Below are 18,082 nucleotides of genomic sequence, written 5' to 3' on the forward strand. Positions count from 1 at the left end.
CCGAAATCCTGAAGCTCAGGCTGAATTCTTCCCACTAACCAACTAAAGCATTCTGGACAGCTCAGATAAAATTTCTCCTTCCTCTTTTCCCCTCTCTCTCTCTCCCTCTCTCCTTCCCTCACTCTTTCCCTTCCCCTTCCCTCCCCTCCCCCTCTCTCTCCCCTCCCCCTCTCTTCTTATCTTCTCTGACCCTCTGGCCTCCTCATCCTTCTCTCCTCCTTCCTCATGATTTTTGTGAACTTAACCTAAATTGTACCTCTTCCTGGGAATAGTAATCAGAGTTTCTAGATATGGCAGCTCAATGCTGGGGTTTTTTTTCCCCTTAATTTGTCTGGAAATGGGCAAATAGAATGTTCTCAGAATTATCAGTGAGAAACACTTTTTGATCTCAAAGAACCACCATGAGTTGACCCTCTCAGGAAAAAAATTCCTGAAATGCAAGAAGGAAAGCATGGATGAGCCTGTCCCCATCTACATGGAGCAGAACCCCTTGCTAAATCTGTGAGATCTTTTGGAAAGCACCCTCAACTCCGTAACTCCCTGGCCCTTTCAGGAAGACACAGTCCAGGGATGCAGTTTCCAGTGGATGGAGGACCTGAGGGCCCACAGAGGTTGATGCACACTACTGGCTATGGCTTCCTAGTCATTTTCACCCCTTACAGTCTTGCAGAAAGATCTAAATTTGAGATGTTGGTGTTGTCTCTAACAATTCAATAACCCGTGGATAAATTAATCTAGAAATATTTATGGATCACTTAGTCGCTTACTGCATATAAACTCTCCCTGTAGACACTGTATTTATTAAGGAGCTAGCTTTGTTACTCAGAACCATGGTTCCTAACCATGAAACCCTCCTCTGGATTGAGCATATTGATAGCATGAGGCACACCATTCCATACCACTCCAGAATAGTACTGAGGACATAAACTTCTGGCCAATAACTGTTGCAGTGAATTTCCATAATCAAAATCCACTATAGGGACTGGAGAGATGGCTCTGTAGAGCAAAACACTTACCATGCACGTGTGAAGACATGAATTAGGGTCTCTAGAACCCACATAAAAGCCAGACAAGGTATTGTGCATCTGCAATCGCCACTCTGCTCTGGTGAAATGGAAGGTAGAAATTGGCGTATGTGGTGGGGAAGAAAAAGAGAACCTGACTCAGACAAGGTTGAGGACCAACAACTAAGGTTGTCTTAACCTCTACATGTATACCCACACCCACATACAGGCATGCATAACACATTCACTTGCATACACTCAGGCACACACACACACACACACACACACACACACACACACACACACACACACAATGTATTTGCATTTTACTGTCAGGGAAAACTTCACTATTGAGGTCCATGTAACAAGGAAATTGCCCTTTTGAAATGACTGTGGGACAACAGTCGCCATCCTTTTACATACCTTCGTGTAGCTGAAGGGCAGTGTCCTGTTGAGCTGGGTTTAGCCCAGCTGAGAGCTTGCACTGTTATTTAGATTTGGGGCCTCTGTGGACCCTCAGCTCTTACATCCACTGGAAACTGCATCCCTGGACTGTGTCTTCCTGAAGGGGCCAGGGAGTTATGGAGTTCGGGGATCTTTTCCACCAGATCTCACAGGTTAGATGAGAGATATATGAGAACTATAACAATAACTATGTTACAGTCATCAACCAAAACATGGAGGAAAACAGAGCTTTTCTTCTTTCATTTTCCCAGGCAAATGAGGCCCACAGCACTTCACAGAGTAGAAGGTGAGATCAGTCAAGGGTTAAAATGAATACTCCTAGCACTTTGCTTCTTCCTATTCTCATGTGGTCTTCATTTACCATGGTCTCCTATTCCTTGTTCTCCCTCTCTGTTGTTGATCCAGCTGGGATCTCCCGCTCCCCTAAGCTCTCTTTCCCTCGACCCTTGCCCTTCATTACCCCACTCATGTCCAGGCTGTTCATGTAGATCTCATTCCATTTCTCCGTCATTGGGCGATCCCCGTGTCTTTCTTGGGGTCCTGTTTTCCAGGTAGCCTCCCTGGTGATGTGAGTAGCAGTCCAGTCATCCCTGTTCCACATCTAGTATCCTCCTATGAGTGAGTACATACCAGGCAGTGGGACCGGGTCCTGTGCTCAGTGCATGAGTTGGCTGTTTGAAACCTGGGGCCTATGCAGGATTGCTTGGCTCGGTCTGGGAGGAGGCGACTGGACCTACCTGAACTGAGTCTACCAGGTTGATCTCAGTCTGCAGGAGAGGCTTTGCCCTGGAGGAGGTGGGAATGGGGGGTGGGCTGGGGGGAAGGTGAGGGGGGTGGGAGGGGAGAGAACAAGGGAATCTGTGGCTGATATGTAGAACTGAATTGTATTGCAAAATAAAAATAAAAATTAAAAAAAAATGAATACTCCTGGGGCTCAAGTAAGGACATTTCTATAGACAGAGGAGACATTGGAGAATAGTTGGATGTCAGAGACAGCACTTACTGAAGAAAGGAGTCATTCACATCTGAGGGAACACAAGAGGTCAGCAGGTACGAACACTCAGGACAGAAATTGTCGTATTTTGTTCTGATGTGAGACCCGTTCTGGCCTCTGCTTGAAGCTGGAGTGTTCTGACTGCTCCGTTATCCTCTGGTTTCCTCTTCTGAGAGCTGCATGCAGCTGGAAGGAAGGCCCCAGAGGTGCTCATCCTCTCCCTGCTTCTAGAACTGGGTGGACTGCAACCTAACTGTTTTTCTCTAAATAACAGTGCAAGCTCTCAGCTGGGCTGAGCCCAGCTCCACAGGACACTGCCCTTCAGCTACATGCAGGTATGCAAAAGGATGGCTACTGTTGTCCCACAGTCATTTCAAAAGCGCAATTTCCCTGTTACATGGACGTCAATAGTGAAGCTTCCCCTGGCAGTAAAATGCAAACCACTCAGCTGTTTGAGGCAGAGTTAAAATATTCCGCGAAGATAGCCCTTTCAGAGCAGGCAGGACCCTGCGGAGATCAATTTGTGAGCACATAACCACAGGACAAGACAGGTGTATTACCACCAATTCACCGCCCTGAAAGGAGTATTTTACTATTCTGTTTCCTTCCACAATACTCTTTTGGCCACTCATTTTAATACATGGCTGTGGGGAATAAAAGAATGTGAGGCAGAATCCAAGAGGGCACTGTGGGATTTCACCAGTTTTCTATCGAAGCATCTGGAACATCACTTCTTTTGCGCTTGTATTTTGCTTGAGCAGAATATCTTGGTTTTCCAGCGGTAGCTGTAAGGTTTGTTAATCAAATGAATCCCAGTCTTAGCAGGGGACTCTGCTCAGCCTGTGACAGCTTGGCCTCTGGGGACAGTTTCTGCCCCTGCTAGCAAAGTCTCCCTCGTAGTGTTATCCCCCCACCCCCTTATTTAAAACTCCATACGTAACATTTGGTTTCTTTAGTCTTAATCCCGTGAACTAACAGGTGTTCAAAACGAATTGACACATCTGCTTTCTGGGAACACTGGACTTCTCCTATCAACATCCACTGCTGGTTTTAAACTCGACAGTTCGGGAACAAGCTGGAAAGCCAGCATTGTGGTTTATGCAAAGCCGCCTTGTGACTCCACCTGCTGCTACTGAACCTATTTGTGAGTGTGAGTGCATGCTCACTCATGGGGTGGGCTGCAAAAATGTGTGGCTCTAAGTGCCTACATATCTGTCCATTTTCTGTCTGTAAGAGCTTGTATCTGATGAGTGGGTTTAGGAGGGCATGTATTTATTTGCATATGTTTATGATTCTTTGTGTGTGTGTGTGTGTGTGATGTTTCTGTGAATGTGCATATGATTATAAGTGTATATACATACACTGGGTACAATAACTATGAATGTGTTTGAGATAGCACCAAGGTATGCACATATATGTAGCGGCCTGTGTAAGTACAAATTCATGGGTTTGGATTTTGGAGAAGCACATACAGTGAGTGTATTTTTGTAGTTGTGAATGTGTATCTGTGTGCATCGGGGTGTGTTATTCGAGACTGTATGTTATACTTGTATGTGTATGACCGTGAACATTGGGTAAAAGGGTATTTGCTAATTTATGTTGTGAGTGCACACTCGCTTGTGCGCGTGTGCCTATTGTATTTGTGTGCATGTGTGCTTTCGTGTATGAATATGAACGTTGTGTGTTTGTGTGCGGGTCTGGTCTCTTCAGTATGCGTTTGCCTGTGTGTATGTGGGGACACATTTGCGCGAGTTTCTGCTGTGAGCGGCTGGGTGTCACCACGCTCCTGCCCCTCCTGGGCGATCTGCCCCATCGGGGGTTGGCCTGGGCAGAGGCGGAGGCCAGGGTCCTGGCAGGCGAGTGAAGGATGCGCGCTGGGGAGAGCAGGCAGCGCCTCCGCGGCCGCCACCGCGCCGACTTTACCCTTTAAATCGGTCTCCAAGCCGATTACAGCTGATCTCCCACGTGACGTTTTACCTTCTGTCTCCCGGAGCGCGTTGCCCGAGGACAGTCCTCCGGCTGCCGCGCGCCTCACTGCGCAGCCCGCCGCTGGGGGCTCGGCTCCCGCAACTTCGGGTGGAGCGGCGCGGGTGCGGGTGCCCTCGGAGGGCCGCTCGGTACCGGGCTTCCGGGGATCGGGGAGCGTCGGGGGCCCGAGAGGGCGCGGTCGGGGAGGAGACGATGCCCCAGCCTGGATCAGCGGCGCACTAGGTCTGGGCGGCGGGCCGGGTGCCCTGTGGCAGGCGGGCTGGGGTGCGTCCTCCCGGGAGAGCACTCCGTGATGGCCCCGCCGCGGGGCTGAGGCTGCGACCCCAACACCCCCTCGCGCCCTCGCCATGCAGAAAAGCGTGCGCTACAACGAGGGGCACGCCCTGTACCTGGCCTTCCTGGCGCGCAAGGAGGGCACCAAGCGCGGCTTCCTGAGCAAGAAGGCGGCCGAGGCGAGCCGCTGGCACGAGAAGTGGTTCGCTCTCTACCAGAATGTGCTCTTTTACTTCGAGGGCGAGCAGAGCGGCCGCCCGGCGGGCATGTACCTCCTGGAGGGCTGCAGCTGCGAGCGGACGCCCGCACCACCCAGGACCAGCGCGGGACCTGCAGGCGCCCGGGACGCGCTGGACAAGCAGGTACCGCGCACCCTCCTTTCCCTGGCTCCCAGCCCCAGGCGACTCTGTCCGCTTTACTGTGGTGCTGCGTGGACAGCGCAGGGGCAGTGCCCTGAGCCCCTAGGGCAACGCATGTCCTCGGTGAGCGAGCAGATTCCCCCATCTCCACTCCTTGACCCCGCCGCCGCCTAGGGATCAGCTGGGTTAGGGACCAGGCTGGTTTTGTTTTTGTTTTTCAAATCCTCTTAGAGGTCGGATTCTTTCAGTTTCTTCGCTAACCGCTCCATGCTGCTCTAGATCACATTCAGAAAGATGTGTGGCTGTGACGACGTGTGTTGACACCTGTTGCATGTAGATTGGCGAGACCGAACTAGCTTATTTGGAAAGTTTGGTTTCTTTTTTTTTTTTTTTAAAAAAAAAAAAAAAAAAAAAACTCGTTTGAGACGGACAGAGTTCTTGACCTACAGGTGATGGCTCACTGGTGGTGCTGGGAACCAATCAGGCCACCAAGAAAGGCGCTTCTGTTGGTCCTTGTCAATCATGCTTTACAGTTTAGGTCACTTTACCTTGTAAACATTTGACCACTGAGGTCAGTCAAAAGACACAAGTGTACCTGTTTCCTGAGGATTAGTATTTGTCCCTGAGTTCTTGCTATGTTTAAAAAACGTGGGCATTTTAAAAAAGAACACTCTGTACTTTAAAGTAAATGCGACCTTTTAGTAGCAGGTCGTAATTTTAATGGGTTTTGTTGTATGCTCAAGGCGTGAGGGAGGCACTAGGTTAACCTCTGAATCCTCATTCCTGCAAATAAGAAACATATTGATTCCAAATGCCATTCATTTATTAAGGATTTTACTCAGCCAGAATGTTCTCGATTTGCTTCTATATCCCCTACCTTGGAAGAAGGAGAAGCTGTGTGTGGGGTGGGGGATGGGGGGGGCTGATTGCTTTTGTAGTTGCAGAAAATTTTTCTAGGCTGAATTTTCCGTGCAAGTTAGACCAGATTGAATCTACTGCAAAGCCCCGAGGCTGCGGCAGACATCAGAGTGGTGCCTCGGATGGCCGCCCAATTTTTCTGCTCTCTTAAAACCAAACTTAGAACTCAGAGCTCTGAGTTGAAACGACACCAGGCACAAGATTGGTTTTTATTTTCACTGTAAATCATTAACTTCGGTAAATGATAAGTGATTAAACACATTAGAAGAGCTAGGAATTCGAAATGAAAAGGATGCCCTTGACTTTTGAAGGCGCGTTCAGTCATTTGGGAAACTAGTTTCTAAGTTGGCAGATACAGGTATTAGAAATGGGGAAAATCCAAGTTGGGCAGTCTGGAATCTAAGAAGAGTTTTGAGGAAACCGATTTTTTTTTAAAGTGTGTGTGTGTGTGTGTGTGTGTGTGTGTGTGTGTGTGTGTGTGTGTGTTTGAATAGTAAGTGTTAGAAGACCCACAAGAATCTCCCCAAACGGATTTTAAGTGCTATTATGTCTGAAATCAAAGAGGGTCTTTTAAAATAGTTTGAACACACATCACTGACTTGACTCCAAACCATTTTTTCCCTTTGTATTTATTCTTAAGTTCACAAGTCACCCACCACTTCTTGGTTACTCAGGAGCAGAGTTCAGAGAACTCTTAAAGCGTTTGTAGCTCAATCCCGCTAACATTGTATGTAAAGCGTTGTTTCTGTGCTGGAGAAGGTCTGAAGGTCATCTTCAGGACAGTTGTCTTTAAGCCGGACTCTAACAGAGAATTGAAAGGCCTGAGTAGCTGGAGTTCTAGACAGGTCGTCATATGCAAGATTTTTCTCTTTACCATCACATGAGTTATAGGTGCTCGTCATCTTATGCAAATCTGGGAGGCTGGGAATTGGGACCTTCGGGGTTTGTAGATAAAACTGAGATGTGATGACGCAAGCATTCCAGAAAGGATTTGAAGATGGTCTTGGAGAATTTTGAAATTTTGCTGTATGCTAGGAACACTGTTTGACTCTGGTTAGCCTAAGTGAGCAATGCTTTTCTGGAACACTGCTACCTAGAGGTGACTGAAGAATTAAGAAGAGACACTATGGGATAAGAGAAAAGGAGAAACCTCCCATCTGAGTGCCTAGTATGTGCAACTGGGAATAAGAAACAAGGAGAAACATCCCATTTAAGGGTATAGTATGTGCAGCTGACCTCCCTCCAGCTAATTCTATCCCTTCCCAATGCTGTTGATCATCTGTTTCTAAGGCTATAAAAACAGTGCAACATTTTTGCCACGTAGAGAACGTGAACCGCAAATACACAGTAATAAACATTGCATTTGAAAAGCTAAGGACGAAGATGATGGAAATGGGCATTCTGAGACTCAGGTCAGCAGCCGCACAAACCTCTCAGGAACGCTCTCGGCTGAGCCAGCGGCATGGCGGTTCTCACTCACAGAGGTGGAATCCGGTGTCTTTGGTTGATACAGCAGTGATCCTATTCTTGCTGTTAAACCACCTCTAATTGTTGAGTTCTCTTTCTTATTCAAATCACTTTAAACTTCTAGCTAAGTGTCTTTATAGCTAAGCCATAAGAAGAAATGCCCTTGGTTTTCGTTATCCAAATAATATTTCAAATTAAGTGCATTGACAGAAAAAAAAAAAGAGAGAGAAAAGAAAAAATTCAGAAAATGGACCAAAACATAAACCTTGAATTTTTCTTTTATTTTTGTCAATAAGCTTATTTTCCAAATATGCCCAGGCTGAAGGAATATTTGTGCTGCTCCGTTGAGTTCATGGTGTTCTAGGATTTTTCTCTGGTATGTTCCTGGGATATTGCTAGACTGTCTTACCAACATTCCCACGGTGGCTATTTCTTTAGAACAGTAAAGATGATATAATCAAATGAATTTGTTTAAAAATGCTTAAAGTGATTCATTGCCTTCAAAAGAATGTTTCTTTTTTCAAATATGTATCTGGTTGTACTTCGTCCTCAGTAAGCCCCATTTAGGGCAAGTGAGAAACTTCCCTCTTTAGCGAGCGCGTTCTGTGCGCTCTGCTCTGACATGGGACCGTCCACCATCTTGTCTAACTCGGCATTCTCTTTAGCTCCTGGAGACGTCCTCCTCTTTGTTGGTCTCTTTACTTTCATTTTAACCTGTGCTAACTCAGGCTTCTAGAGAGCCAAAGTCCACCTCGAGAAATGAAGACTAACCATGCTGAAGAGTGCTTTGCTGGGGAGGCTGTATTTAAATCCACTGAGCTCAAATTAAAAAACAAACAAACCAAGACAAAAATCTGCATGAGCTAGGAGTTGGGGGTATAATGTGTGAATCACTAGTTCATTCTTATTTAAAAACTAGTCAAATGATTATTGCTGAGTCTTGAGAAACACAACCACAGGCCATCAAACACTCATAGAAAAGTGACATTTTATGTGACATTTTTATGTGACATTCCTTCACTTCAGTGGAGAGAGCTTTGTGAGTGTTTGCACTTAGGGTCAGAGTACACAGCCCAGCTACTCTGGTCTACTTAAGTAGCCATATTCATCTTGCCTGAAGCAGGAGAGATGTATAGTAATGAGACTGTCTTTCTTCTTCGTCATCTGCCCTTGTATTCAGCCTAGATTCCCTTTCTTGGAGCAGCCTTAGAGGCATAAAGAATTATACATGCTTGTCATATTTGTGCTGATTTAATCTTAAAGGGATTACAGGTTCTGGGATAGCACTGTCACCTCATTACTAGACAGACATTTTAACCTTCCTAACTTGACCACAAGGCAGGGATTTCTCAGCATTTTATTGAATTAGGTAGAAGTGTGTGCAAACTCTGAACTATTTGTAGAGTGCAGAGACTGTGGAGGGGATTTTCATTCTAGATCATGCTATTGAACAGAGGTATAACAGTCAACTCCATAGTTTCTTTTCCATTTTTGCTTACTGAACACAAACAAAGGGAAAATGCAAAAAAGGCATTTGCTAACTCATAAAATGTTCAAAAATACAATCAGGGGGACAGAGATGATTTCTTACCTGAACTTTCAAAATATTGTTTTCCATTAAAGTTAAATAAAGAAAAGGAACTTGTAGATTCGCAGAAGTTAGTTATTTAATTCTGGCTACTTTAGTATTTAGATTATTGTGATTAGTGTTGAAGATACAACACAGGAAAACTCATCTTTGGGGTGTTAGCTGTGTGTAAAAGGCCTTTGTCCTGGAGCTGCATTGGCCTGTGGGTTTTAGTCAGTGATGTATTCACACCATGGGAAGGTGGAAAGGAAGCATTTGTAGTGTGACAGTGTTTTCTCTTTATATTTGGTTCCAAGGGATGAAGTTAACAACGACTGTCTTGCCTGTCTAACACAGACTACATTTTCCAGTTGATTTTTGTCCCTCTTGACCAAAACTGCTTAAATATTCATACCATAGTAAATGTAATTTTAAATATTATAGAATAGAAAAAGTTAGTTTTTAAAAGACATTTTGTGATGAAATAAATCGGATTATCAAGTTGTATTTACTCAGATCTTAAATCCTAATTTTCACAGTTTTATGCCTGTTTATTTCTCCTTTAAGAAAGGGATGTATACACGTTTATATTTGTTTCTGTTGACCATTGAATATTAATTGTTTGTTATACATATATATGTATATTTTCATTTGTAACAGTGACACTTACAGATGTGAATTAGAGAGCCAGCCTATAATCCCAGCACTTGGGAGACTGAGGCAGGAGGACTGCGGTGAGCTCAAAGCCAGTCTTGATTATAGAGCAAGCCTCTGTTTCAAAAAGTTAAAAATATGAGAGTTACAGATCCACTCTGCCTGAGTGTGGGAAGCGTTATTTTCTATGTGGTAAGTGAAAATCACAGAAGAAACTCTTCTCTGAAACCAAGTTACCTAAACTCAAGCCTGTAAATAGCAGTGCATTGCATTATGACCTTTCCATCAGCGACCGGCTGCCTCTGTGGCAGGACTATGTCCAGAGCCTTGGTGTGTGGTGGACCACACCGTCTCAGTTCCAGTGAGCACACTGGGCAGTGTTCACACAATGACAAAAATCTCCTCATGATTCATTTCTCAGAATGTACCCCTGGCTTGATGTGGTGTGGGATGGGAGAGTGAAATCACAGCCAGTATTTAAGTGAAAGCCGAGACGGTGTAAATATGAACATGGCACTGTGTGGAATGTTTGCCTGTTAGAACACTTGGCTCCTGATTAAACATGGCATTCTTTCAGATCAGTTGTTACATTTTTCACTGGTGTAAGTTATGAATTTTAGCTGATTGAGAAGTTAAAAGTACATCAGTTGGTTTCACCATTTTCCCCAGGAATTAAAATACGATTGCATGCATATTTAGGAACAATGTAGTATGTAGTGTGTTCTCCCTTGTTCCACAGAGAACATTGGTGCCACAGGTGGGTCAGAGATGCAGACAGATCTTGATCATATGATTTTCCTTTTTCTAGAAAACACATGAGCCAATGAAAAATAAAGACTCAAACCATTTTCCTTAAACCTCACAATGGCTTCAAAATGCTCCAGATACACTTTTAGGGAAAAGACAGAAAAAAAATTTATCACATTTGAGTTGATTGTCTCTCTGCAACTTGTTTCTTCTTGAACTCTGGTGGGAGACAGGATGCAGAAGTTTGGGAGATCCACCGAGAACAGTTACAGCATCAGGGCAGGCCAATGAGAGGCAGACTTCTTGATGACTTGGGAAGACACAACTAAAATGATGCAAGACAAGCTATCTTTAAAAATGAATGTGTGGAGCCCCACATCATGCTTTTACTTACGAACGTGGGCCAGGCTTACAAAAAGGCCTTGCCAAGACTGAGGATCAGTACGGAGGGAGGGACTCTGGGTACTGGTACTTTGTATGGCTGCTGGGTTCCAGCAATGCTTTATTTTGTTTGGGGTGATTAGTTTAGACAATGCCTGATTCACTTCCTGAACTGTATCTGAGACGGTGCCGTTTGTGTGACTAATGTAAACAATGGGGCTAGTCTCCCCACTCCTATCAGAGCAGCTATTTAAAAGCCACAAGCTCTCTTTTGGCTAGCAATGTGGGAACTGAAAGGTATAGCTTGATCTAAGGCTCATTTTATGGTGTTATAACTCAATACAGAAGTTAGATGAGACCATGTCAGTGATGCACAGGAGTCAAGAGGGTACTTGTAAAACAAAACTTGTAAGAATTTCAGGAAGAATGTCACCAGGTGAGGGGGAGGAATTGGGTATGGTTCACTTCAAGGGTAAAACAGTGTGGGTTTAGATCTTGGCTCTGCTGCATACAACACCTATGATCTTGAGTCATCTCTCTGAGCTTAGAATGCCAAGATGGGCTGGGAAAGTGCCTAGGAGAAGGGGTTCATGAGTACCCCCATCATGGGCTTCATGGGTAGTCAAGTCCACCCAAGCTTTTAACATAGAGCCAAACAGCAAATTTGTCAGCTGCTACTACATCCCTTCCTTCGACTTTTTGTTTTTCTTTTTGTTTTCATTACTAGAGTCATTTGGGAGAGGTTTTCCTCCTTTCTTAAGGAAAAACAAATTGACATGCATAGAATACAAGAATTCATGGAATACCATCATTTAGTTTAGACAATCTTTCATATGTTTTTTGTTGTGCTTCTCTCCGTGTGTGTGTGTGTGTGTGTGTGTGTGTGTGTGTGTGTGTGTGTGTGTGTGTGTGTGTGTTTGTGGCAGGGTAGGGGCTAGGGGAGCTTATTTTAAAGCCAGTCTCATTGCATTGTTTCACTTGCACATAGAAAAGTGTTTCCTCTTTGGTTTAGTTCTTGTTTGCCACTGGAGACTGCAGTAGATGTAGTTCTAAAAAGACCTGTCTTGGAAGTAGCTGATGATTCACTCTGTGACAATGTGTATCGTTTTAATGGCAGGCATCTTTCTGTTTCTTTGATGCTATAATAAAGGAAAAACTGAAGACAGTTGTTATGAAGATGTGAAAGTTATGGAAATAGCTTTTAGATGAACTCCAACCAATTTCACATGGAGAATAGAAAGTTTGCACTCAGTCGTTTACCTGTGATCGGGGCATGAAGGGATGGCCACGACTGGCCCCTATACAAGGGAACATTTAAGTTACCAACTGCTCTTTCATTGGAGGATTTTCCCTCGACTGAGGTGCATTTACCAAGTGCCTCTGGTTTTGCACCCATCTTACTTAGAATCAAGCACAAACGTTGCCCCCAATGCATCTCCACATCCACGTCTTTGTAGTTTTACAACACCAAGGGCACCATCCATCAGCCAGTGTTTCCTCCATCTTTCAAAATCATCACCCAAGAGTTGATACTATTTTAAGGCAGCTGTTAAGACCTCATTAATCACATGTGAGAACTGCCGGTCTTTTCTAGGGTTAATAGGGTTCTGTCCCATGGCTGATTGTTTTATGCCTTTTTGATTGCAAGGGAGAATTGTGAACTCAAGTTGTCCTAAATAATGGTCATAGATGAGTGCTAGGAACAGTGCAAATACCATAAGGCCATACAAGACAGAGGACCTCTCTGTCTGTATTAGGACCTAGCTATTCTGTGAATAATGTTTTTAGCCAATCACTTTACAGTGTGTTGCCATTAACTTCTAGTTACCATACCCATAAGTTTTACCAACTTATTTGGTTTTCTAAAACAAACTCTCATATAATAGTTCAGGCTGGCCTGAAATTTACTAAAAAGCCCAGGCAAGTCTTGGACTCCAAGAAATCCCTGTGCTTTAGGCTCCCACACCTGTACTGGGATTACCAGTGTGAGTGAGCATGCCTAGCATTGTCGTCTTTTTGCAATGCTTGAATTTTCACTGTGGCATCTCTCATCCACTCCTGAATTCAGGCTTTGATTCTGTTGCAAACGAATCTGATCGTCTCACTTCATATTTGGTTTTAAACAAAAATCACAGGTTTCTCACTGGTCTGTGAGTTAATTGTAAAACAGCAAGGCGATACCCCAGGGAAGTTCATAGAAAATTTAGTGGGTGTGACGTACATCATTATTGATGTATAGGGTGCATTCATCGAGCTAGTTAATACTATGTTGCGAATGCTAATATTATGCAGCATGAAAAGCCACAGTGTCTCCCTTCAGTAGCAATTTTGCATCCTCACGTTATCACCAAGATCTCTGTAAAAATACAATTTGCTTTCTCTTCTCTTGTTCTGCTCCCTGAACTGCTTGGGTGCATGTTCATAATTACTCATTACTTTCTAATATTTTAAGAATTATTTAAATGTTCTTTAACTAATAAATTTAAACCAAACCCAGTTTTCAAAATCTAGCTGACACGGAGAAAATGCATAAGCTTAAGTGAGCTACTTTTTGAATTTTCAAAAGATAGACGAATTTTTGCGACTAAAACACAGGCCAAGTGACTGACATGATCAGCCCTCCAGAAACCAGCTTCATGCCAGCGCATCTTTATTGCCCACCACGGAAGCTACCACGGAAGCCACCATCCTTCCTCATCACAGTATTGATTGCTGTGGCTTGCTTTTGAGTTTCACATTCTCACACTCATGCCGCAGGGTTCTGTGGCAGGCTTCTTTCCCCAAGCGTCTTACTGGACAGATCCCACCATGTTTCTGGATGCATGAATTTTCTCCCTACTCTGCACGCCACTGGGTGTGTGACCAACAGCTTCTTTATCCATCCTACTGTAAATGAGCATGGGGGATATGCTCCCGAGTTGGAGCTATTATGAGTAATGCTATGCAAATCCATATGCAGGTTTTTGAAACATACACATGTATGTGTGCATTTCTGTTGGGTAGACATGCACAGGAATAAAAGTGTTGGCTTATAGAGCATATGAATGTTTAGCTTTAGTATTACTGTTCAACTTCCAGTACAGCTGTTTGTATTGCTATGCTCCAACCAGCTGTACATAGGTTTATATACATTCCGTGGCCTTTGGTCTCCATCTGTCAATGGGTAAACATATAGTAATGCCTTATTTTCATTAAATTTACCTGATAAATAATGAGGCTGAAGCTGGCACAGTGGCTTGTGCTTGTAATCTCAACACACTGAGGCAGGATCCCCATGTTTGAGGCCAGTGTGGGTTACGTGGAGAGGCATTGTCCCAAAAAACAACAAGGTTGAGAATCCTTTGGGTAATTACTGCCTGCTCAGTCTTTACTCAATTTTTATTGAGTTGATTTGTAAGCATCTAACTATCTGTTAAGCATCCAATCTGCCATTTCTATACACGACAATGTTGACTATCAGAAATACACATTGTTTATCCTATCATCTATGAAGATATGAATTCACTGTCAGCTATGTGTATGAAAACAGTGTCTCCTTCTATGTCTTAACTTTCTATTCTCTCAATGGTATCTTTAGGTGAACAAAAGTTATAAACTTCAACGTAGTCCAAGTTCGGTGTATTTTTTTAGTGGCAGTTTGTCTGTCCATGATCTAAATTTAAGTGTAAGACCATATCTGGACTTGCCTTGAATAGAAGTTGCAAGACTGGACCCTTCTCTGCTGCTGTATTGTGTCAAATTGTGGCAAAGGCATCAGGTAAATCTCAGAAGCCACAATAATAAGTGGCGTGTGCCTGTGGTGGTTGGAAGTTGCCATGATAGGATGTTCCCCATTTGTAGGAAGGGCCTGAGTGTGATTCTGCAAAATGAGACAATTCTAATGTTCTCTCCTTCACCCTCCTGGGGTCGAAGGTATTGCCTCCCTGGAAGCTGGGTTGGTGCTCTTTCTCCATCTACACAAAACCAGGTCGTTCATCCCACCAACTCTGACTTCACCCTCTGCTCAGCCATCCTCTGTCTATGCCCACCTTTCATGTGGAAGGGCCCACACAGGATGTACAAGGGCAGTTTATGAAAGGGAACCAGAATTAAGCTTTACAGCCTAAGACCCCCCTTCACGATGCAGCCAGTCAGACTGATGCTGCTGCAGAAAGGTAAAGCATGGGGTCTGACCATGTGGAGGCAGAATCCTTGGTTTTCAACCTGGGTCTATGCTGTGCTCTGTAGCATCCTAAAATCATTTTCTCCACCTCACTTGTTTTGATTGTTACCTAGCAAGTGGCCAAGAAGGATGATTCCTTTCTATACTAAATCTGGTGGTCAAGCTGCTTTCCAATGGATGAGGAGAGGGGAATAAAAATACCCATCAGTCTGTTGTTGGGCACATAGCTTAGTTCACGGACCACAGTAGTAAGGTTGGAAACAGCTGACCCAAGGAACTATTGGTGGTGATGAGAGCACCATTAGTCCCAAGAGAAGTTTAAAGGTTCAGTGTCACACACCTATCACAAGCAGGAGAGACCATGCTTCTTACGATGGGGCCCATCCCTTTGAGAAACAGATGGGTCAGTGTTTGTTGGGAGTCCCAAGTGTACATGAATTGTTAGCCTTGGTTTCATAAATGGTGAGACTTGACCTGCAGGTTGGGGCCAGGTGGTCCCCCTGGAGAACCAGTCTTGACGGGGGTGGAGGGGGTGGGGGGGTGGGGGGGCATCTACGTCCGTGCTCTAGGTAGTTCGGTTAGCAGCGTGATGTGTTTCCAGGTTTATATTGCCAAGATGGGATCTCTATGGTGTGCCAGTCTGTCATTTTGCACGTGGAAGGCTGAGCCATGATGCCACTGGCATAGTCTGGAAATGTGAGTGCCACCTCTAGCCTGCAGTAACCACAAAAATGTTGGCTGCTGACAGCTGACGTACCCCAGCAGGTCATACTGCTCTCAGCTAACCTGGACTACCAGACTTTGGGGGAGTCAGACTCTGTGTCACGAGTCTCACTGAGCTTTGGGTAGTAGAGTGAGAGGTTCAAGTCTCTACAGGCCACTTGTTGCTCTTGTTTTGTTTGTGTTTTGCATCTGGGCCTTGCTACAGTTTTAGGCTGGCTTTAGACTTGTGATCTTCCTGCCTCAGCCTCCCAATAGTTGGGGTTATAGACACTTGACCATGACCAGTCTCAGCCTCCCAATAGTTGGGGTTACAGACACTTGTTACCGTGCCCAGCTTACTACTTCAGACCAGGCACATCCCTGGATATATACTGTCCATCCTCCCGTCCTCTTCCCTGAGCCTTCCGGTGGCTGTCCTAAAACAGCAGTCTCAGCTCAGAGAGGCACAGGGTCCCTGTGGTCAGTTTTAAGAAGACACAGGGGCAAAGTTGCCTGTATGCCTGGTAATGTCGGTTGAATGCTGGACATTGGGGATGAGAAACAGAAGTCATTTGAGGCCCCCGATGGTGTTATTTTCTTTCTGAGGGGATTTACTTTTGCTTCCTTGCAGGAATTAGTGTCAGGGCATTGTATTAATCCATTCTGGGACTGAGCTGGCCAGCCGGGTTTCAGGCTTTGTGAGGGCTTTACTCCCAGTTTGCCCCAGTTTCTGAAGTACAGCACCTGCATCGTCCTCTTCAGAATCCAAGGGCGTTTATACAACTCTTCCTCCTTAGCCTCCTCTGCCCCCAAAGAGGGCCGCGATGTCTGCTTCCGGCTCTGCTTCTCAACCTCTTGGCTCACTGTGTTTGAGTCCTGGAGAATACTGGGAGGGGAGAAACTTCCCAGACCCCAGACTCACTACTCCCCTACTTTGGGGCATCTGTTCCTTACGCGTAGGCTGTCTTGTTAGCTCAGTGATACTTCCAAACACATGCTTCACTTGTATTGTTTTCAGTTTGTAAACTATTATCAGTGTGCGAGCAGGGGAGGGCTGTCTGCAATAAGCTATTGGACACTATCTCTGAGCAATCATTTTTTTTCTTTTCTAAATTATTATTTAAAAACTTTTTATATAGTGTACTTTTGATCATTTTATTTCCCCTTCCCAACTCCTCCTAGAAGCTGGACACCTCTCTCCCCACCGAATTTTATGCTTTTTCTCTCTCTCAACACCACTCCCACAAAACCCAATCAAAACAAACAAAACAAAAAACACCAAACCAAAACATAAAGCGTACAAAATACATGGGATCTGTTTTTGTGCTGGTCAGCTCCTCCTGGGCATGGGGCTTGACCTGGAGTTTGGTAGCTGTGCCCAGTACCACTCACTCCACTGGAGGAAGCTCATTTTCCCTTTCTCAGCAGATATCAATTCCAAATGGAGGTGAGACTTTGTGTCCGCTTCACCCTCTCTGTGCAGGGCTTTTGTGTGGTTTGGACCTGTGGAGGTCCTGTGTATGCGTCACAGGCTCTCTAAGTGCCTGTGTCCACAACTCTTGTGTCTGGAAGACACTGTTTCCTTCATGTCACCCAGCACTTGTCTGACTCTGACAAGTCCTCGGTTTATGGTGGTCCAAACATGTGTGGAACTCCTTGTCGAAGGGTGGAGAAGTTATCTTATTTTTTTCTCCTTCTCAAAACAAACCTGTTTATTACTTACAGCTCAATAATTATAAACAAGTAAGAAGCCAAATTAAAACTGATCTTTATCATTCTGACTCTGAGTATCTTTGAACCTTATATATTTGCACAAAATAAAATAGAAAGATCATTCTGCAGTTACAATATCATCTTTTATAGGTATTTACCTTTACAATTTTCATGGGCCATGAGGTATATATTTTGAAGGTCCATGGTATGACCCTTATCTATTCCCCCCATAATGAATTTATACTTTAAAAAAAGTTTTCTTATATCTGGATATCTGGAGAGCTGTCTATTTGCCATCTACATTAGTCAATGAGCATTTAATTTAAAACATTTATCTTTCTGTAGGTCTAAGTCAATCCTTTTCTTCTTAGGAAGTAAAATAAAGCAATAATTTGATTTAGAATACTAACTTCTCAGTTTTCACGTGAACATTGTTTTGCATTACACTATATTCTAAGAATTAGTTAATTGGTTAATTAATTATGGGTATGTGTTCATGTGCATGTATATGAGGGTACATGTACATATGCCAACACCAGAGATTGATGTCAGGTAGTGTCTTGGTCAGGGTTCCTATTGCTGTGATGAAACACCACGACCAAAGCAACTTGGGGAGGAAAGGGTTTACTTGGATTACACTTCCATAGCGCTGTTTATCATTGAAGGAAGTCAGGGCAGGAACTCAAA

General features: G+C 44.3%; 1 protein-coding gene across 7 annotated transcripts in view; it reads left to right on the plus strand.

Annotated features, from left to right (window-relative positions):
* Positions 1 to 4,477: 4,477 nt before the first annotated feature.
* Positions 4,478 to 18,082, plus strand: part of Rasgrf2 (Ras protein specific guanine nucleotide releasing factor 2) — a 228,437-nt gene continuing 214,832 nt past the window's right edge. For 3 of the 7 annotated variants that reach the window (XM_052743597.1, XM_052743598.1, XM_052743600.1), the window contains exon 1: positions 4,480 to 5,087. In XM_052743597.1, coding sequence (XP_052599557.1) covers positions 4,800 to 5,087 — 288 coding nt within the window. In that variant the 5' untranslated portion in view covers positions 4,480 to 4,799. Of the gene's footprint in view, positions 5,088 to 18,082 lie in introns of all 7 variants that reach the window. The other 4 variants (XM_052743599.1, XM_052743603.1, XM_052743602.1 and 1 more) reach the window with 3 other exon arrangements.

The sequence above is a fragment of the Peromyscus californicus genome, unplaced genomic scaffold (genome assembly GCF_007827085.1).
Source record: "Peromyscus californicus insignis strain IS unplaced genomic scaffold, ASM782708v3 Scaffold_18__1_contigs__length_77618521, whole genome shotgun sequence".
Lineage (NCBI taxonomy): Eukaryota > Metazoa > Chordata > Mammalia > Rodentia > Cricetidae > Peromyscus > Peromyscus californicus.